At 41.4% G+C, this 16,393-nt stretch overlaps 1 protein-coding gene across 3 annotated transcripts in view; it reads left to right on the top strand.

The window, feature by feature from the left end:
- PPP1R9A (protein phosphatase 1 regulatory subunit 9A) overlaps positions 1 to 16,393 on the top strand; it is a 782,694-nt gene that overhangs the window by 577,304 nt on the left and 188,997 nt on the right. For all 3 annotated transcript variants that reach the window (XM_086941937.1, XM_086941939.1, XM_086941938.1), the window contains 3 exons: positions 5,906 to 5,959; positions 11,459 to 11,688; positions 14,451 to 14,547. In XM_086941937.1, the coding sequence (XP_086798063.1) occupies positions 5,906 to 5,959; positions 11,459 to 11,688; positions 14,451 to 14,547 (381 nt within the window). The remainder of the gene's footprint in view (positions 1 to 5,905; positions 5,960 to 11,458; positions 11,689 to 14,450; positions 14,548 to 16,393) is intronic.

The following is a 16,393-nucleotide window of genomic DNA, read 5'->3' as shown; positions in this document are numbered from 1 at the left end:
CAATGTTACTCTACATCTAAAATAAATATATACAATACATTTCCATTAATACTTAATACAAATATATTGTTAATATTTTTTTTCAAGTTAAACAATTGTTAGAAGTCTTACATATATTTTACCATGCACAGATCTCTGACCAGACTGCAGAGTATTCCTTGTTTTCTATTGTGTGCAGTTTGTGAATACCAAAAGATAGTAAACTCACTCAAAAGTGTAAACTTACTCTAAAGTGTAGGTTACCTTATTGAATCAGGTCCAGACCTGTCAAAGTGGAACCCTATTTCTTGAGTAAGACCTACATTCCGCAAGGTACAAGAGAAATACCAGCACTTCATGGTCCCTGACTATGAACAAGCTACTCGTGAACTGGTTTGCTTTTATGTCTGGCTGACAGCACAGCTGTTTGAAACTTTACATGATAATAGAAAAAGAGAATTGATGAGAGATTGGCTTTGGCTCCACCCACATGTTGTTTGTTATGAGTACAGCATTTGATTGAGCAGAGGTTGTGTGTTTCCATTTGAAAGAGTGCTTATATTGCATTGTGTGCCTTGATGGAAATCTTATTCTCGATACAGTATGACAGAGATGGTTATGGTGTCAATTCAGAAATCAAGGCTGTAGATATGATTCATTTATTATTAAAAGTAACAACTTAAACAGTAGGCCTAGTATGTTTATGTTAAAGAATATGTCAAAGCAAATACACATTACAGGATGACATGCAATTTCAGTATATTAAAGCTATAGCAAGATTTTCTGTTATACAGAATCTCACAGATTACCATTATAGGCTAGTGCTTTGACCTTGGTGACCCCCTCTGACCAACCCTGGTGGTAGAAGATATGCAATGTTATAATTGTTGTAAGAAAGATTGATTGTAATCTGTTTTGCTGACTCTAATTCTGTATATATTTTACCACTGCATGCCTGATGATTGTCTTGTTTAAAGGATTATGCTCTGTACAGCAGGGCTCAGTTGCTTAGAATGACCAATAATTAATAAAGACCTGACTGCTTCAGTAGGAAAAATAATGTTGGTACCATAGGTGTGATCTATTATGAAAAGTTTTAACAAAGACGGTAGGCTTGACTTATATAGTGTAAAAAGAATTTTGAAGCCAGTATGCTTTTTAGGCTGGATTGTTATAACACTATGTTAAAGCTTGTAAATATGTACCATTCCATGGGAGCTCACTCATTACTGTAGTAGGTGATTGTTTTGTAGTTCATTGCCTACTCTGACAAACCGCTGGGTTAAAGACTTGTATGGTTATAACTCTTGTTCAGCCCTCTTAAGCGGGTTGTATTTTGTTTGCAGACTCTAATATTGTATATTTTTTTTATTTGATAACTTATGGTTTCTCTGTGAGAAAGCATATACTTAGTAAGGTATGCCTGAGTTAGTTATGGTGACAAGTCAATGATGTAGGCCATAGGCCTTTTTGATTCATTAGGAAAATTGTGTGCATTGCCACTAGTCTGATCTTTTATGCCAAGGGCAGTAGTCCTGGCTTATTCATTGTGAAAAACGTGTTAAATACCTAATAAGTGAATGGTTATTAAATTGTTTTAAACTCTGTAGACAGATATTTTGTTACATGAAATGTCATAGTTGTCCATAGTAGTGAAGTGTTTTGCTGGTGATTACCAGCTCTAACATACTAAGCAATAGAACATGTGCACTGTCATAGTCCTTGTCAGGTCCTTTTAGGATAGTTGTATTTTGTTTTTCCACATATACGTTTATATATTTTTGTAATGTTATGACTGGCTGACTTATGGTTACCTTTTGGGATAGCCTATGCTAAATACAGTAGATCTGTGTTTCTTATAATGATAAGCCAATGATAAAGGTTAAATGCCTGAGTTGGTTCAGTGGGAAATGCTATATTAGATGCTAGTAGTAGTCAACGATGCTGGTATTGGTTACCCCCTTTGACAAACACTGGTGGTAGAAATTTTGCACCATTAGTTTTCATGTTAGGCCCAATATCAGAGATTATAAATTGATTTGCAAACTGTACCTTTGTACATATATGTCTGTTTGCCCCATGGTTGCCTTGTGGGAAAACTCATCTCAATATAGCAGGTTTGTTATGGTGCTGAGCCAATTTTAAAGGATAGGAAATAGCCCTGATTCGTTCATTGTGAATGTTAGGTCAAATGACAAAGGAGTGATCTGTTATGAAAAGGTATTACATAGCAGTCTTGACTCATTTATTATGAAAATGATTTTATAAAGTTGTTAGAAATTAGGTTACTGGTTGACTAGGATGTGAGCCCTTGTCAAGCAGCAACCACAGTCCTAGCCAGGATAAAGCACAAGCAAACCCCAACTTTAACTGAGCTCAACCTCCTGGTAACTGGCACAGATGAGATAGCTTTAACTTAGGAGCAATATGTGAAGCATTTGACCAACACTTCAAACAGTAAAACACTGAACACACTATACAAAATAAACCAACAACATGTTAGGGAAATAGAGCAGAATTCAATAAATAAAGCATGACCAAAATGACAAAAATCCAATTAGTAGAACCGAAGATATTGAATTTTAAGGTTTTAGATGAAATAGTGCCAAAATCACAAAGCAGCAACTGAGGATATCAGGTCACGCCGGACTAGAACAAATTCACAAGTTCAGGCTGACTGTGATGTAGTGTGAGCCGGCTGCAGGGACACAGTTAGGTCCACTGAACAACGTATATTAAATTCTGCCAGATTATTTTGCATAGGAGTGGGGTGGATTGGGGATGCAGTGGGGTTGGATTGGTGTGGGGTGAGGTGAGGTGAGGTGGATTGCAGTGGAGTGGGGTAGATTGGATTGGTCTGGATTGTGGTGAATTGGATTGGTGTGGGGTGGATTGGATTGGAGTGGGGTGGATTGTGATGGATTAGAGTGTGGTGAATTGGAATGGAGGGGGTTGATTGGGGTGAGGTTGATTGGACTGGGGATGATTTGAGTGGGGCGGATTGGAGTTGGTTAGATTCTTTGGATTTGAAGTGAGGCAGATTGGAGTGGGGCGGATTGGAGTGGACAGATTGTTTGGATTAGAGTGGTGCAGATTATTTTGGATTGGAGTGGGGCCTTTTTTTATTGGAATGGAGGAGGCAAATTGGAGTTGGATGGATTGGAGTGGGGCAGATTGTTTTGGATTATAGTGGGACAAATTGGAGGTGGGTGGATTCGAGCGGGCGGATTGGAGTGCGGCGGATTGGAGTGGGAACTATTGTTTGGATTGGAGTGGGGAAGATTGGAGTGAGGTAGTTTGGGGTGTACCACATAATTATGTGTTAAAGCATCATTTCAGAAATTACATATAAAAAATCAATGTCGCTTTGCAATACTTCAAAGTAGATAATCCTCATCTTTTGAGAACAGTGTCCACTATCACAAATAAAAGAAAACTTGAGTGTAAAGTAAGAAAAGAAGACTGGGCAAAATAAAATAAAGTTACATTTAGAAAATACATCTTTGCAATTTTGTGTGTCCTGCTGGGCACATTTTTGCCAGTGACACGCCTTCTGTTTGCATGACACTAAAAGTTAAAGATAACAAAATAGTACCTCATTTGTGTAGGGAGCAGTGGACAGGCACTGATTAAATTGAATCAATCAGTGCTTGGTCCCTGCTCCACAGACAGGAATGGAAATGATGTTATGCCTGCAGTGAGGAATTACAATGCTGTTAAGAAGATTGCCATGCAAGCCAACAAATGGGTAAGCAGTGGGGGCTCTAAGCCCTTTTTGTTAATAACAGTGTTTCACAAGCGAGAAGCATGTGTTGGCAGATGCTCTCGCTGGCTCGACCTTAAAAACCTGAAAACTGGAGTCTGCACAATGATGCCTCTGCTCCAGCTGTCAATTTCTTGCCTTTTCACATCACCTTCTCCCAACTTGTTACAAACTTGCATAAGGCGTTGAGACTGCCAGTAAGTGTTTTGTTTTTATAGCTGCAATATTTCCAATCTTAACCAATATTATTGGCACTACAACCATTAAAGAAGCTTAATTTATTACACATTTCTCCAAAAATAAGCCCCCTGAAACTAACCAATCAATGTTTTGTGAAAAGTCAGGCTCCTCTAATGTGGGCCACTTGTTTGTGTTCCCTGAGTCAATTTTTGATTACAATCCGACCCTGATTTTGCATTCCTTATTGCTCTATCTGCTGACAAATTTTGCTAGGTCAAAACAGCGGCATTTGCCCCTGGAAAACAGTCTACTAATCCATATACAGTAACACCTGCCTCCATTGTACTTCTCCATTCAACAGATGTAAACCCACAACAGTAATGCAGTGTTGCTTGACTGTGTTACCAATCCCTGCAGTATATGGAGATCCGGGTGCAAAATTACAGCATTTTGAGTTTTTACAGTCTTGAATGAGGACACACCTGGTGCCAAAGCAGTTTAACACTGATATCCATTATGTCTGTTTTATGTAATGGCTTCCTCTGATGTCCGCAGGAATGCACATACAGCATGAAGATTGCCTGACCCTAGACAAAACAATGAGTGCATAGCGGGAAAAGATTTTGTGCCTCAGAAAAACAATGCCATCAGAAATTGTTGTTCAAGTATATAATGCCCATCACAATTTCTGGACCAGTTGATAGCCCACACATTTCTATGCCAGTGTGCTACCATCATATTACATTGTCCCATTTATGGTAGTGCTGCTCAAGTATTCCGTGGCACACCCGATTATGCGATGGTGCTGCCCAGCTGTTGTAGGGTGCATATAAATAAATGATTGTCAGTGTGCCAGCCTACCAAGGATGCTGCAGCCATATGCATGGGCTCTGATAAATATAGCAGCCTTTAAGGTACGGTTGCTGATTTAACAGTGTAAATAGACAGTTCATAGTGCGCCAATAAGTCCTCATGCAAGGGAATCCTCCATTACTTTGCAGAAACTGGCATCAATCCACTCCTCGCAGAGATACTGAGTGTTTTTTTATTTCAGCTACACAGATGTACAACGTTTTGGCGAATCACATGAAAGAATTGGGAGCTGAAATCGGTTGCGGGATCTACCGTTACATCACAGCTTCAATTCTTTGGCAGACTTTTTATGTATGGACTTGAGTTTATGTTTTCACTTGTGCAATGGGGAACTATGCTCCATTTTTATTTTTGCAACCAGTACTACTGCACGATATTCCCGACTGCATGGTGTTTTTTGTGCAATTGCACAAAACCTGGAATTCACTCGGGTCTGCACAGGATCCGTATTTTTTTTAGCACAAACATCATTTAACCATACTGGTAGAGCAGTGTTCTCCAAAAATCCAAGCCACATTTTTTGCATATCCCCATTTAGATATATGTAGTTATCTTAAAAATCTGACATGGATCCGGCCCTCCAGGACCGACTTTGCAGAACAGCAGTAGAAGAAATAAAAACATGGCGCATCTGCACAGAATAAAAAGACCAATGACTGCCAATTACCTGCAAGATTCCAAAAACATTCAAACCGACGCCTTAGAATGCCACATACCAGGCTCGCAAGGTCCACAGCATTGTGAGTAAGTAAAATCTGACTCTATCAGGCACCCAAATGTTGGCATGTATTTGGAAATGGGTTTCTAGATAGCAACATGCCAGTTCAAAAATACAGAGCATCACAGATCTTCTACAAAAGCAGGAGGCTGCATTGTCTTTGATTTATATCCTAATCTCTGATTTGCAAATGGACCAGTGTCTCCCTTCGTTTAATTATACTGGAGAGTCAGCCATTTTGCCCGCCAGACGTTTTTAATTTACAGCCTACCGCACTGCAGCAGCTCGGTAGGCCTTCTGCCGTGCAATAAACTGTAGCGCGAGCTTCGCAGGCGTTTTCAGTACAGCAGCATCTCCAGCTCACGTGCTTTTGTGTTCTTTGCATCTTTCAGTTGCAAATCAAGCATGCAGTGACGGAGGCCGAGATTCAGAAGCTGAAGAACAAGGTAAGAGAGGAGCCCGAATCATCCATTTTTCAGCAATTTCAGAACGGGAAAGCCCGTGAAACTGGAAAATAACATGTCCATGTCCAGAATACAAAAATGCAGAGGTTTTATTATGGCTCTTGTATGAAGCAACTGTTTTATTTTATTGGCGCTCTGCACCTGTAGCATGGCGGATGCGCGCATTTAGCACGCAATCAGATTACAAAACTGGGTGATTGCTTGCTGCCTCCCTTCTGTGTGTATTTTATTGGAAATCGTCTCCGCATACATACAGGTTGACTTTCAAGCCGCATCATGTGCTATGAAGATTTACGCATGTTGAAGCAGGCGCTGCGAAATCAGCGGTCCGGTATACTCTGTTTACGAGCGGCTGCCTTTTACTGTTGTGTGGTGTACATGGGACCAGGAAGCCAACCCGCTTGTTGCTCCCCTTAGCAGATTTCATGGAAAGCCCTCAGCATTGTTCTTTTGTGTTGCCTTCTTTCATGTTTGCATTAACCAGGATGTTATAATAATTGGCTGGCTGCTCTACTAATGAAGTGATGTATCCACATTTTACACAGTATCTGTCGAAATGATGTGATTGGAGTTGAAACTGGGCATGTGGATACATTCACGTTCACTGTATGTGCAATGCTAGATGATGTATAGATGAACCTCTAACAGTTTCACCGTTCTTTAAAATTTGTATTTCCCCACTGACAATTTTAAAAATACACTTCATCCCCAGTCGCCTTTTTAGATTTTACAAAAGGATTTCCTTGTATTCCTAAAGAGCGAACTGGAGAGTTAGAGATTTCTGTTTATTGACTTGGGCAATGTGCCTTTTAACAAGACAAGAATTTTACAGAAATAAAATACCCTGTAAACCAATCCTTCGTTCAATTTGCTCATAAGTAACAGGAAGAGTAAAGGGTATTTGTTAAAATAGGTCTCCCTAATCTTTAAAATCTCCTGTCACCTGAATCTTCTCCTGGAATGGTCTAATCAATTCCATTTGCCAATTTTTTTTTTTTTAATTCCAGATGTTTAAAACCACAAAAAAGTGCAAAAAGTGTCAGGTCTGATAATAGTTATGGACTGAGTTACAGGTACATCTGTCCCGCGGGCAGCCATTATGTCTCATTCAGAAGTGAGTTTAGAAACTTATATAGGGAGTTCTCACCAACCTTCTAAAAAAAGATGCACTAAGAATCACTCGAAGCTCATGGGTGTCTGTAAGAATCCCAACCTCCAAGCGAAGCAACATCTCCTTCCATGATCTCTTCGTTGGCATGCTCCCTACTTTGCCAGCTCATTGCATTGTCCCAGGTGTCAGTTCATCATTTTCAGCCTAGGGGATTGACCATTACACTTGTTGCATCTGAAATATCAATGCCTAGAACAATGTCCCCATGTCAGTCTCTAGACCTTCAAAGAAGTAACATAGAGATTTTTTTTTCTATGGTCTACACATAAAGTAGAGAGGGCATCACATAATGGAAAGGAATCTGAATATATACAATAGCATTAACTGTCTAGGAACGTTTCTTTGCATCGCTTAATTATGGATTGTGAAATATTCAAATGAACATTTTAGAAGTAATCACTTTCTTTGCAATCACATTTTGGAGGCGAGGCCTGAAAGAAGGGTCAAACCCAGAGATTGATCAAAACATTATTGACATAGTAGCCACAATGTTAATTTTATTTATATATTGACTAATGTTACACCTGGTCAAAATTTCCACATAAACTTACAGAGTATATTCTTCTGAGAAAACACATCTTGTGACTATTATAGTATCATACTATTGTAGCTAGATCTGAGAACGTGATTCCTTGAAGAACAGGGAAGCCAACTGTTTTAGTTGGAGCATTATCTAACACCTCCTCAACTGACCTAGGGCTTTGTTTAGCCTTGTACATCCACAAAATCCTTGGTTAATGATTGTCAGTCACCAAGATTTATTTTTGTTCCCTTTATTTCAATGTTGTTTCAAACAGTCAAATATAGTTGTAAACTCTGCATCACATGATAAGCCTGAATAGGTGTTTAATAAACGTCTCTTGCAGCAAACATACTGTCACAAGACTGTACATCAGACAAAGACAGATCGATGCATGAAACTTTCAGTCCTTCACCTTTGCAGGCTTCTTTCTGTTCCTTTGTCAGACACTCATCCAAGCTGTGACCTCCCCCTCACTCTCAATCTGTGCTTCCTGTTGCTGTTTCACCCTTCCATAAAGACTTTTCTTTTCATGGCAAAATATGCCTCTGTTTTTTCGGACTTTCAAATTCCTTAAAAGCTAAGTATATATTTCAGGCTATCATCTTCCTAAATTACATCTAGAATTCCCCTGTTCACTTCATCAGACTCTCTCTTTCTTCTCTCTGTGCCATAGGACACAACATTTTCAAAAGTCAGTTCCCTAAGCCCTCCACCAGTTTCACTTTTTATCTGTACTTCTATGTCAGTGTCAACCATTTCCACATGTTCTCAGTTCTGTTCCTTTACTGGCCTTTCTCCTGTCGTAGTTTCCATCAAAACTGCTAATGCTGTTTCTCTTTTTGTCTCACTTACTCCCCACACCCATTTCTCTCCACCAGTGTTCTTTTTTCTTTTGTTTATTTTCTGTGAAGACCACCAATGCCCCATTATTCTTGCCTCATATTTCAATCTTTTTTCCAGGCCACTTCTTCTTTAGAATCCCCACCTAGTTTACACTATGTTTCTCTCTCATATTGTCCTCTCTGCCTTTACATTTCCATTGTAATTACTGTCTTTAAGCTTTTCTTTTAAGTTCTTCCCTCTCCCTCAATGTCAAGCTACGCGTTGTCTCATCATGAGATGAAATGCCTTTGTCAGGCCAATCACCCCCATTGCTTATTTACCTCTATTTGTCACTAGGCCCTGGTCAAGACATCCATGTAGGGAATTTTTATTTTTTATATAAAGATTTTGTGTGAGCAAAGCTACTCCCATGGGCTTGAATTAGGCAGGAAGTGGTAGTTCCAGAACTTGAATGCCATGTGAGTATGGACAAACATATATATTTAAGGGTAATTCCAACCCTGAAAAGGATTAGCTTTTTCCAGTGTAGGAAGCCACACTCCTCCACCTCAAAAAATGTGGTGTGTGGAGAAAGGAGTCTCTCCACGGGAAGACAAATCAACCATGTGCAATGCAATAGGTCTCACATTTATGAGAGTTTGAGCTATTGGCATTGTAAATTCTTCAGAGATTGGAACAAACTGAGATGTATGGAGAGCCCAGATTGGAATCCGTCACCTTGTGTGGGGTTAGGGTTGGCTTCAGCTGTGTTAACTGTCCTGGTATTTAGATTGTTTTCTTAAAAGAAAGTAGTGTAATCTTCACAAAGTCTAACTAAGGGAGTTATGTCAGTTTTAGTTGTAGAGGGGACGTACAGCTCTTTTGTTAGGTTAGGCCACTGGCCTAACTGTGGACTTTGTAAATCTCTTTGGCTACTGTAATCTTATTCTTGTATAAATTTACGTTTGCTGAAAAGTGGTTCTCATAACTGGTATCGCCGCCTGCCTCTCACGTTGGTATGTTTCCAGTGTACTTTAGAATAAGCTTTATTATATCAACAATTGGGTTTTGTAGTGTGTTCTTGTGCTTTTCATGTAGCAGAATAACACTCTCTAGAACCTCTTGGGTAGCTTAAGTATTTTAGTAAAGCATTGAGGTCAGTACAAGGCTTATCCGCAAGCCAATCTTTAAATGTGTTGGATGTCGTGGGGCAATGAGTCTGGAGGGCCTTATTCGTAGTGTCTTATTAGTGGGGTGCTTTTTAATGGGAATTTGTAAGTTGATGACAAAGGAGACTGCTATGTAATCAGAACCAATTAATTAAATTGATTCTCCTACATCTCCTTAGGAAGAAGAGAAAATATGGATTTAAATATCCCCTTTAATGTGAGCAGGATTTTAAGAGAAAAGTTGTAAAGTAAAATGTTTCAAGGCTTTCTTTGAAGAGTAAGGCAGTGCCTGTGGAGGTCACTAGCCATAAGTTAAGTGGCCTATAAGAATTATGTTATTTTTTGTAGACAATAAATCCTAATTTCCTCCGCTGACTAGGGAAGATCAGTAAGAAGAGAATGGGAAGGCAATACGTAAGCAGAACCCATAGGTTGACATTGCTGATTATACCATATACACTGGATTTGACTTGGCTCTCCATGTTTTGCCAGGGTCCTAAAAAATGTGTGAACTGGAGGATGGAACTGTCTGAACCATTTATATTGCAAACAAACAGTAGGTATCCGTTTACTGTATAGTTATATTTTGAGACTGGTGCACTCAAAAGTACATCAGTATATTATTCCCACATTAATAGAACTCACAAATTCACATGCATTTCAATTATTATCTTGATATGCATAATTAAAGTCAGGTTGCCCAATTTCATAATGATTTATTGCACCGGTCAGTGTTTTTGCTATTGAATGCTTACTACAGATACCCACTGTTTTGTCCTAGCTCTGTAAGTATGGCCAGAGCCCTAAACCAAACACTACACTGTGGCATACTGGGTGGCTGGACTATGAAGGGGAGACACCTTAGTCCTGATATGAGCTGAAACGTGTCTCCCACAAAGTAAGGACAATCTAGTTCCTAGAGGTAAACAGGCTTCTGTGAAAAATCCCGACCTTGCCTTTGGTAGCTTGGCACAAGCAGCAAGGCCTTCCTCAGAGAAATGTACCTGTGGTACAGGAATTGCAACACCAGAACAACGTCATAGTTAAGAAATAACTAGGCTAACATTCTCAAACAAATTTAGGTAAACGTGTGTCCTACTGAGGCTAGCTTTGGGCCAATTAACTGAATTACAGTCATCAAAAGCAGTAATAAGTCTTTGTTGAACAAATCCAGTGTTGACATGCAAAATCAGGTAGTCCACATACATTGTAAAATGAACTGTGTGACCTGTTAGCTGCAGGGCCATCATCTGTCCATCGACAAATATATCCTGGATTTTGGACATACTGGTTAGATTTGCTGAGGTCCTATAAGAGGAGGCCTTCTTTAAGGTCCATGAGTATTGGCATTTTTTGTGAAAAGTGTAAGCAACCAGATGACCCTGCACCTATGACTCTGAGTCCAGTTATATGAGCTGATTAAGCAGAAGTTTTGTTGTGTCAAATCTGGTCAGCTTGCTCCATGGCAGGTTTCTGTCTGCCCAATCAAGGCAACTAGAATCATTCAAAAAGCAGACAAACAGCCATAGCCTCACTTGGACAGTTTACAGGCAAAGAATCTAAATATGTAGGCAAACTCCACATAGAAAATAGTACATAAAGTTTACAGTTTAATGAAATCTATAAAATCACATGTGATGATTGCTTCAGTTCTAAAATACTCCTAAATGCACAAATGGACTCTGTACCTCAGTTCTATGTCATGCATTTGTTATCAATCCAAACCTGTTTGCTGCCTTTCTTTGCATTAACCAAGGTTGTCTCCTAACACGGATTAACGTTCTACCTGTGCACAGCTTCAGTCTGCAGAGAATGAGAAGGTGAGGTGGGAAAGGGAGAAGAACCAACTTCAGCAGAACATCGAGGAGAACAAGGAGAGAATGATGAAGCTTGAAAGCTACTGGATCGAAGCCCAGACTCTGTGTCACACTGTGAACGAGCACCTCAAAGAGACGCAGAGCCAGTACCAAGCTCTGGAAAAGAAATACAACAAGGCGAAAAAACTTATCAAGGACTTTCAACAAAAGTAAGCACCTCCTGCATCTAGAGCACGGTCCAGACCTGGACTGGCCATTCCGGGAACAGGGTGTTTCCCTGGGAGGCCGGGCTGGCGGTGGTTTCTGAATGGGGGAGCAAGGCCGCCCTCTGCTGTGTAGGTAGCCGCCCTTGGGTTACAGAACTAGGCAGATTCCGGGCTGTGGCTCCTTTTAGGGCTTGGCTGGGTGGAGGGAGGCTTGTCTGCCTCGAGGGTGGAGCGGAGCTGCAAATGCCAGATTGAGTGAACTGACTGTGTCTGCTGCTCTACCACGGTTCCACCTGCTGTGATTCAAGAACAGATTGGAAAAGAAATGGTTTTACGTCACGTCCGGTCAGATCACAAGCGCTTTAAAACCATTTTTTCAAAATAGCTTTTAAAGTGTGGCATAAAAATTGATAAGTTCTGCCCGACTCCTGCCTCCAGCAGCGGCGCTACAACAGCTGGCACCTGGTTGAGGGGAGTGAGTGAGCGAGTTTAGACACACCCCATCATTTCCATTTATAACTCCACATGGCATGGGAGAGTAGAGGGGTCTGTGCCAAAGATGCAGGGTGAAAAGAGGGGCTAGTCCAAAACCCCCATCAGCAGGCCATGTGAGAGAAAGACCTCTTTATCAGGGACTGGGAGAAATTACTGGGAATGATGGCCCCATGTCTGCATACTGTGAAGTGTTGGTACCGCAGTGCAAGGGGCCACAATGTGATAATGGTAACTAGTGGTAGTGCTCTTCATCAGTACAGAGGCGCTGCAGACCTCACTTGTTTCACAGGGACATGCATGAGCACCTCCTGCAGTCCAGGAAGGGTCCTTTGGAGTCTAGAATTTTAGTTCTAATTTCCCTTGGAATAAACAGAACTGCAAGTCCCAGAATACAAAACTTAAATCTGGGCTGATTGGACTAATGCACGCACAAGAACCTTGGGAGCTCTGTGGGGTGATGGTGTGGAGACGGGCATGATTTGTGAGGCCCCAAGTGAGATGGAAGTTTACGCTCTCAGTACTAACACCATCCAACAGTGAAACTGAACTTGGTTGTGACCTACACAGGCCCGTCCCTCTATTTACATGGTCACAAAAGAGGCCTGTGAGCTGAGTCTGCACTCAGTAAGAATGTCTTTGCACTCCTTGTGGTTCCCATCATGATTACATATCCTGATGCACTATAAGGTATTCTTTCACCATGCTCCATTTATATACTCAAACTTTTTGAAAAGACATAATTTTCTCAATGTTTCACCAACATTTATTGGAAGGAGAAGTCCCTGAAACTCACCTTGCACCCTGCAAGGATTGTTTGCCGCTCTCGAGTGCTAGTGCTGTATCCATCCAGGCTAGTCTGACAAAATCTGCAACGGCTGCTTTTAATTCCCACTCCGGCCCTGCACTGAGGTAGTGCACACACACGCGATGTAGCCAGGTACTGTCCGGCTTTACACACTCAGATCATATCCTTTACTTGTACGCTTCCCCTGATCATGGATTAGGGCTGGGCACCATAGCACCCTCTGAACCTTCTGGTAAGGCTGCACATGCCTCCCTTCTCCAAACCCGCACTCCATACAAAGACTAACTTTGGGTACACCAGATAGGGCACCCCATTCTTGCTTTCTGGGGATGGTGGTGCTTGGTATGGGAATACCACCTGTGTAGAACAATGTATACATTCACACCAAGACTGTGGTCTTGAATGAGTAGGATTAACGTACCAAAAGCAACTAGTTGTATGTAGTTGATGCCCTATTAAGACAGAAAGCAATTGAAGCTTACAAAGGTGGTTTAATTAGTAACTTTGTGCAACTTTAGCTATTTCTCACATTTCTGGTTGATTTTAATCACATCATGGTAGCTTTTAAGGTGCTCTTACACGCATCAGATCGCCCTCTCACTATGTCTTTCAAATTTATGGGATTTCAATGGTGTTTTCCAAGCACATGTTGCATTAGCCCTTCTTTAGGCCATGATACAGAATGTACCCTACAGTTGTATAAAATTAACTGAATTTTAGGAGGGCACAGAGGCTGTCATTTGAGCGTTTCTTGACTAATCATCTGTGGCTTTATTGTTGTACCCCAGAGATTTCGGGCCTCATTTATGAAAACTGTTACATCGCTGCGATAAAACAGTGATGCAACAGTTTTCACTGTGCCCTCCTTGTGACACAACAGATGCACCGTATTTAATATACAGCGCTCCATGTCGCAAGGAATGACAGATATGTCAGAAATCCTGACGTATCTGTAAGCCCAAAAGTCACGCATTGCTGGAGTTGTGTCGCAAGCAAGATGCAACTTCAGCAATGCATGGGGTATGCCTGTGCCTATTGCACTGCGTCGCCCTTACGACTGCCATGAGGAAAGCGTAGGGTTTTGAAGCACTAGCGTCCTGGAAGTGTTTGCAACACTTTCACAACTCTCTTTTGAATGGGAATGCCCACCCTGCATACTTTAAACCTGGCACAGATAGAAAGTGGTGCAAGGTTTTACAAGGTGACGTATCTGCCTAGATGTGTTACATTGTAAATATGTCGCAAAGTGGCACCTTGTTTAGGCTGCCGCTGCATCACGAAAAGGGACACAACGGTGGCACAAAAGTGTGGTAAGGCTTTCATAAATAAGGCCCTTTATTTAACAAAAAAACAATTGAAATACTGTCTAAAGTATGTGTAGTTAAATATGAATTGGGACCAGCACACTATATATTGGTATCTACAGCAAGATAAGTGCATGCTTCTGTGCTTTACTTTCTTAAAGGGAGCTTGACTTCATTAAACGCCAGGAAGGAGAAAGAAAGAAAATTGAAGATTTGGAAAAGGCACATCTTGCAGAAGTTAAGGAGCTTCAAGTTCGTGTGAGTAGCATCCGTGGAGACGCAAACCAAAAATAAAACAAATGAGATGTAAAATAATCTCACAACATTTACTGATCACATTATTATATGATGTTTTGGCATTCTAAATCTGTATGTTTTCATTCATTAAGTGATATCGTTGATAAAGAAAGAAGAACTATGCAGCATATTTATGAGCACCTGGTGTTGCCGTAGCATCACGTTTTGTGACATCACGAAATCATATTTATCATATCACACACAGCAAATTTGGGTAGCTTTGAATGGTCTTACAGATATGAAGTAAGGCAAGACATTACAAATCGCTGCGTTGCCTTCCTCTGCATTAGGGAGGTGTTTAATGGGCGTTGTGGTGGGAGTTCCCACTCAGAAACCATGGATTTTGACCCTTCACCAGATTTAGAAAACCATATAAACCTGGGGATGCTCCAAAACCTTATGCCTACCCAGGGGAGGCTCAACAAGGAGAAATAACTTTATTTCTCCTAATTTTTAACTCTGTTCCATGTTTACTGCATTCATCGGCACACATAGAAAGAGGAAAACGCCTCCCAGGATAGTTTTTTGGCAGGAAGGTGCCCTTTCCTGCACATTAACAATCCTGCCAACAATATAGGCACCCTTGGAGGAAGGGTGCCTGCATTTGAGTTTGGCTGCCGAAACTGTGCCAGGGCTGGGGGCATGGACAGGAATGCACCGCATTAGATAAATAAAATGCATTCATGCTTTTTCACTTTGACATAGGGCAGAGCAGCAAGGTAAATGTACATGTGTTTGTATTTATATAGCGCCTGCTACCCAGAGGTCTCGTAGCGCTGTAGTCATACCGCTGTGGAACCCTTCCTGGCTTGCCTGTGAGATGTCAACTCCTGGGCACCCCCAAGGTGAAGCCAGGCATCCAAGCACTGCTGGGGCCATTGTGGAGATTAAGCAAGGTATTGCCCAGAATCACAGAGTGGGACCCATGATTAGACTAGGCACCGAGGCGAGAATTATCAGGTCCGGGTAAATTGAGTCCAAGAGCCGCCGAGGCGGGAATTGAACCCTGGTCCCGGACCAGACCTCTGCATCAGGGTCTGCCACTCTAACCATTTAGCCACGCTTCTCCACAAGGTGGCTTGCCGTGCTGCCCCATGTCAAATCCCCATGAATGATGCCCTATGTCTACAAACTTAAAGGCACTCTATTTGTCCCATTTTTAGGTTGAGCATTCGAGATGCCTGTATACTATAGTATATTTCTTTGTGGGCTTACAGCAATCCCCTGCTATTCATTACTTGTGCCAGTGTCCTTTAAAAATCCTTGTTTTCTAGTGGGTAATCTTTACTATATGTCTCTCTTTATCGGCAGTTGTTCACTCCCTCAGAGCAGTGCCTCAGTACTTGTACCCTTCCACTTTTCTCATTGTAGCATCTGTTTAGGGATATGTCCCTTTATCTAAGCGCATTTGACACAAGCGCTAGATGGTTTCAGTGTCTCCAATCTGTTTCTGTAAATAGGGCTGTAAATCATGTTCTTATCTCGTTACATTGCTGCACATTTAAAGACAGAGGTCAAATGATAGAGGCTGTTTTCCGAAGGCACCTATTTCCGCCCACCTCTCTCCACACGGCCACTTGCAAGCACCCGAGCTACCCCTGCCGCCCTTTTAAGTTCAGTGCACACTGCCTGAACGGACATAAAGTTCCTCGTCGCATGCAGGAGGCTGCTGCTCACAAGCAGAGGGCACGAAAATGTGGGTACTGTAGTATTTGTCCAACCATCAGCAAACTGGACTATGCCAAACTACAGTTGTCCAAAAATGCTTCTTCCCACCCGCACCCTAGATCTTCTTGCTTGACCCCCT

The sequence above is a fragment of the Lissotriton vulgaris genome, chromosome 10 (genome assembly GCF_964263255.1).
Source record: "Lissotriton vulgaris chromosome 10, aLisVul1.2, whole genome shotgun sequence".
NCBI lineage: Eukaryota > Metazoa > Chordata > Amphibia > Caudata > Salamandridae > Lissotriton > Lissotriton vulgaris.
The sequence above is the reverse complement of the archived record's forward strand: the minus strand, read 5'-3'. Positions and strand labels throughout refer to the sequence as shown.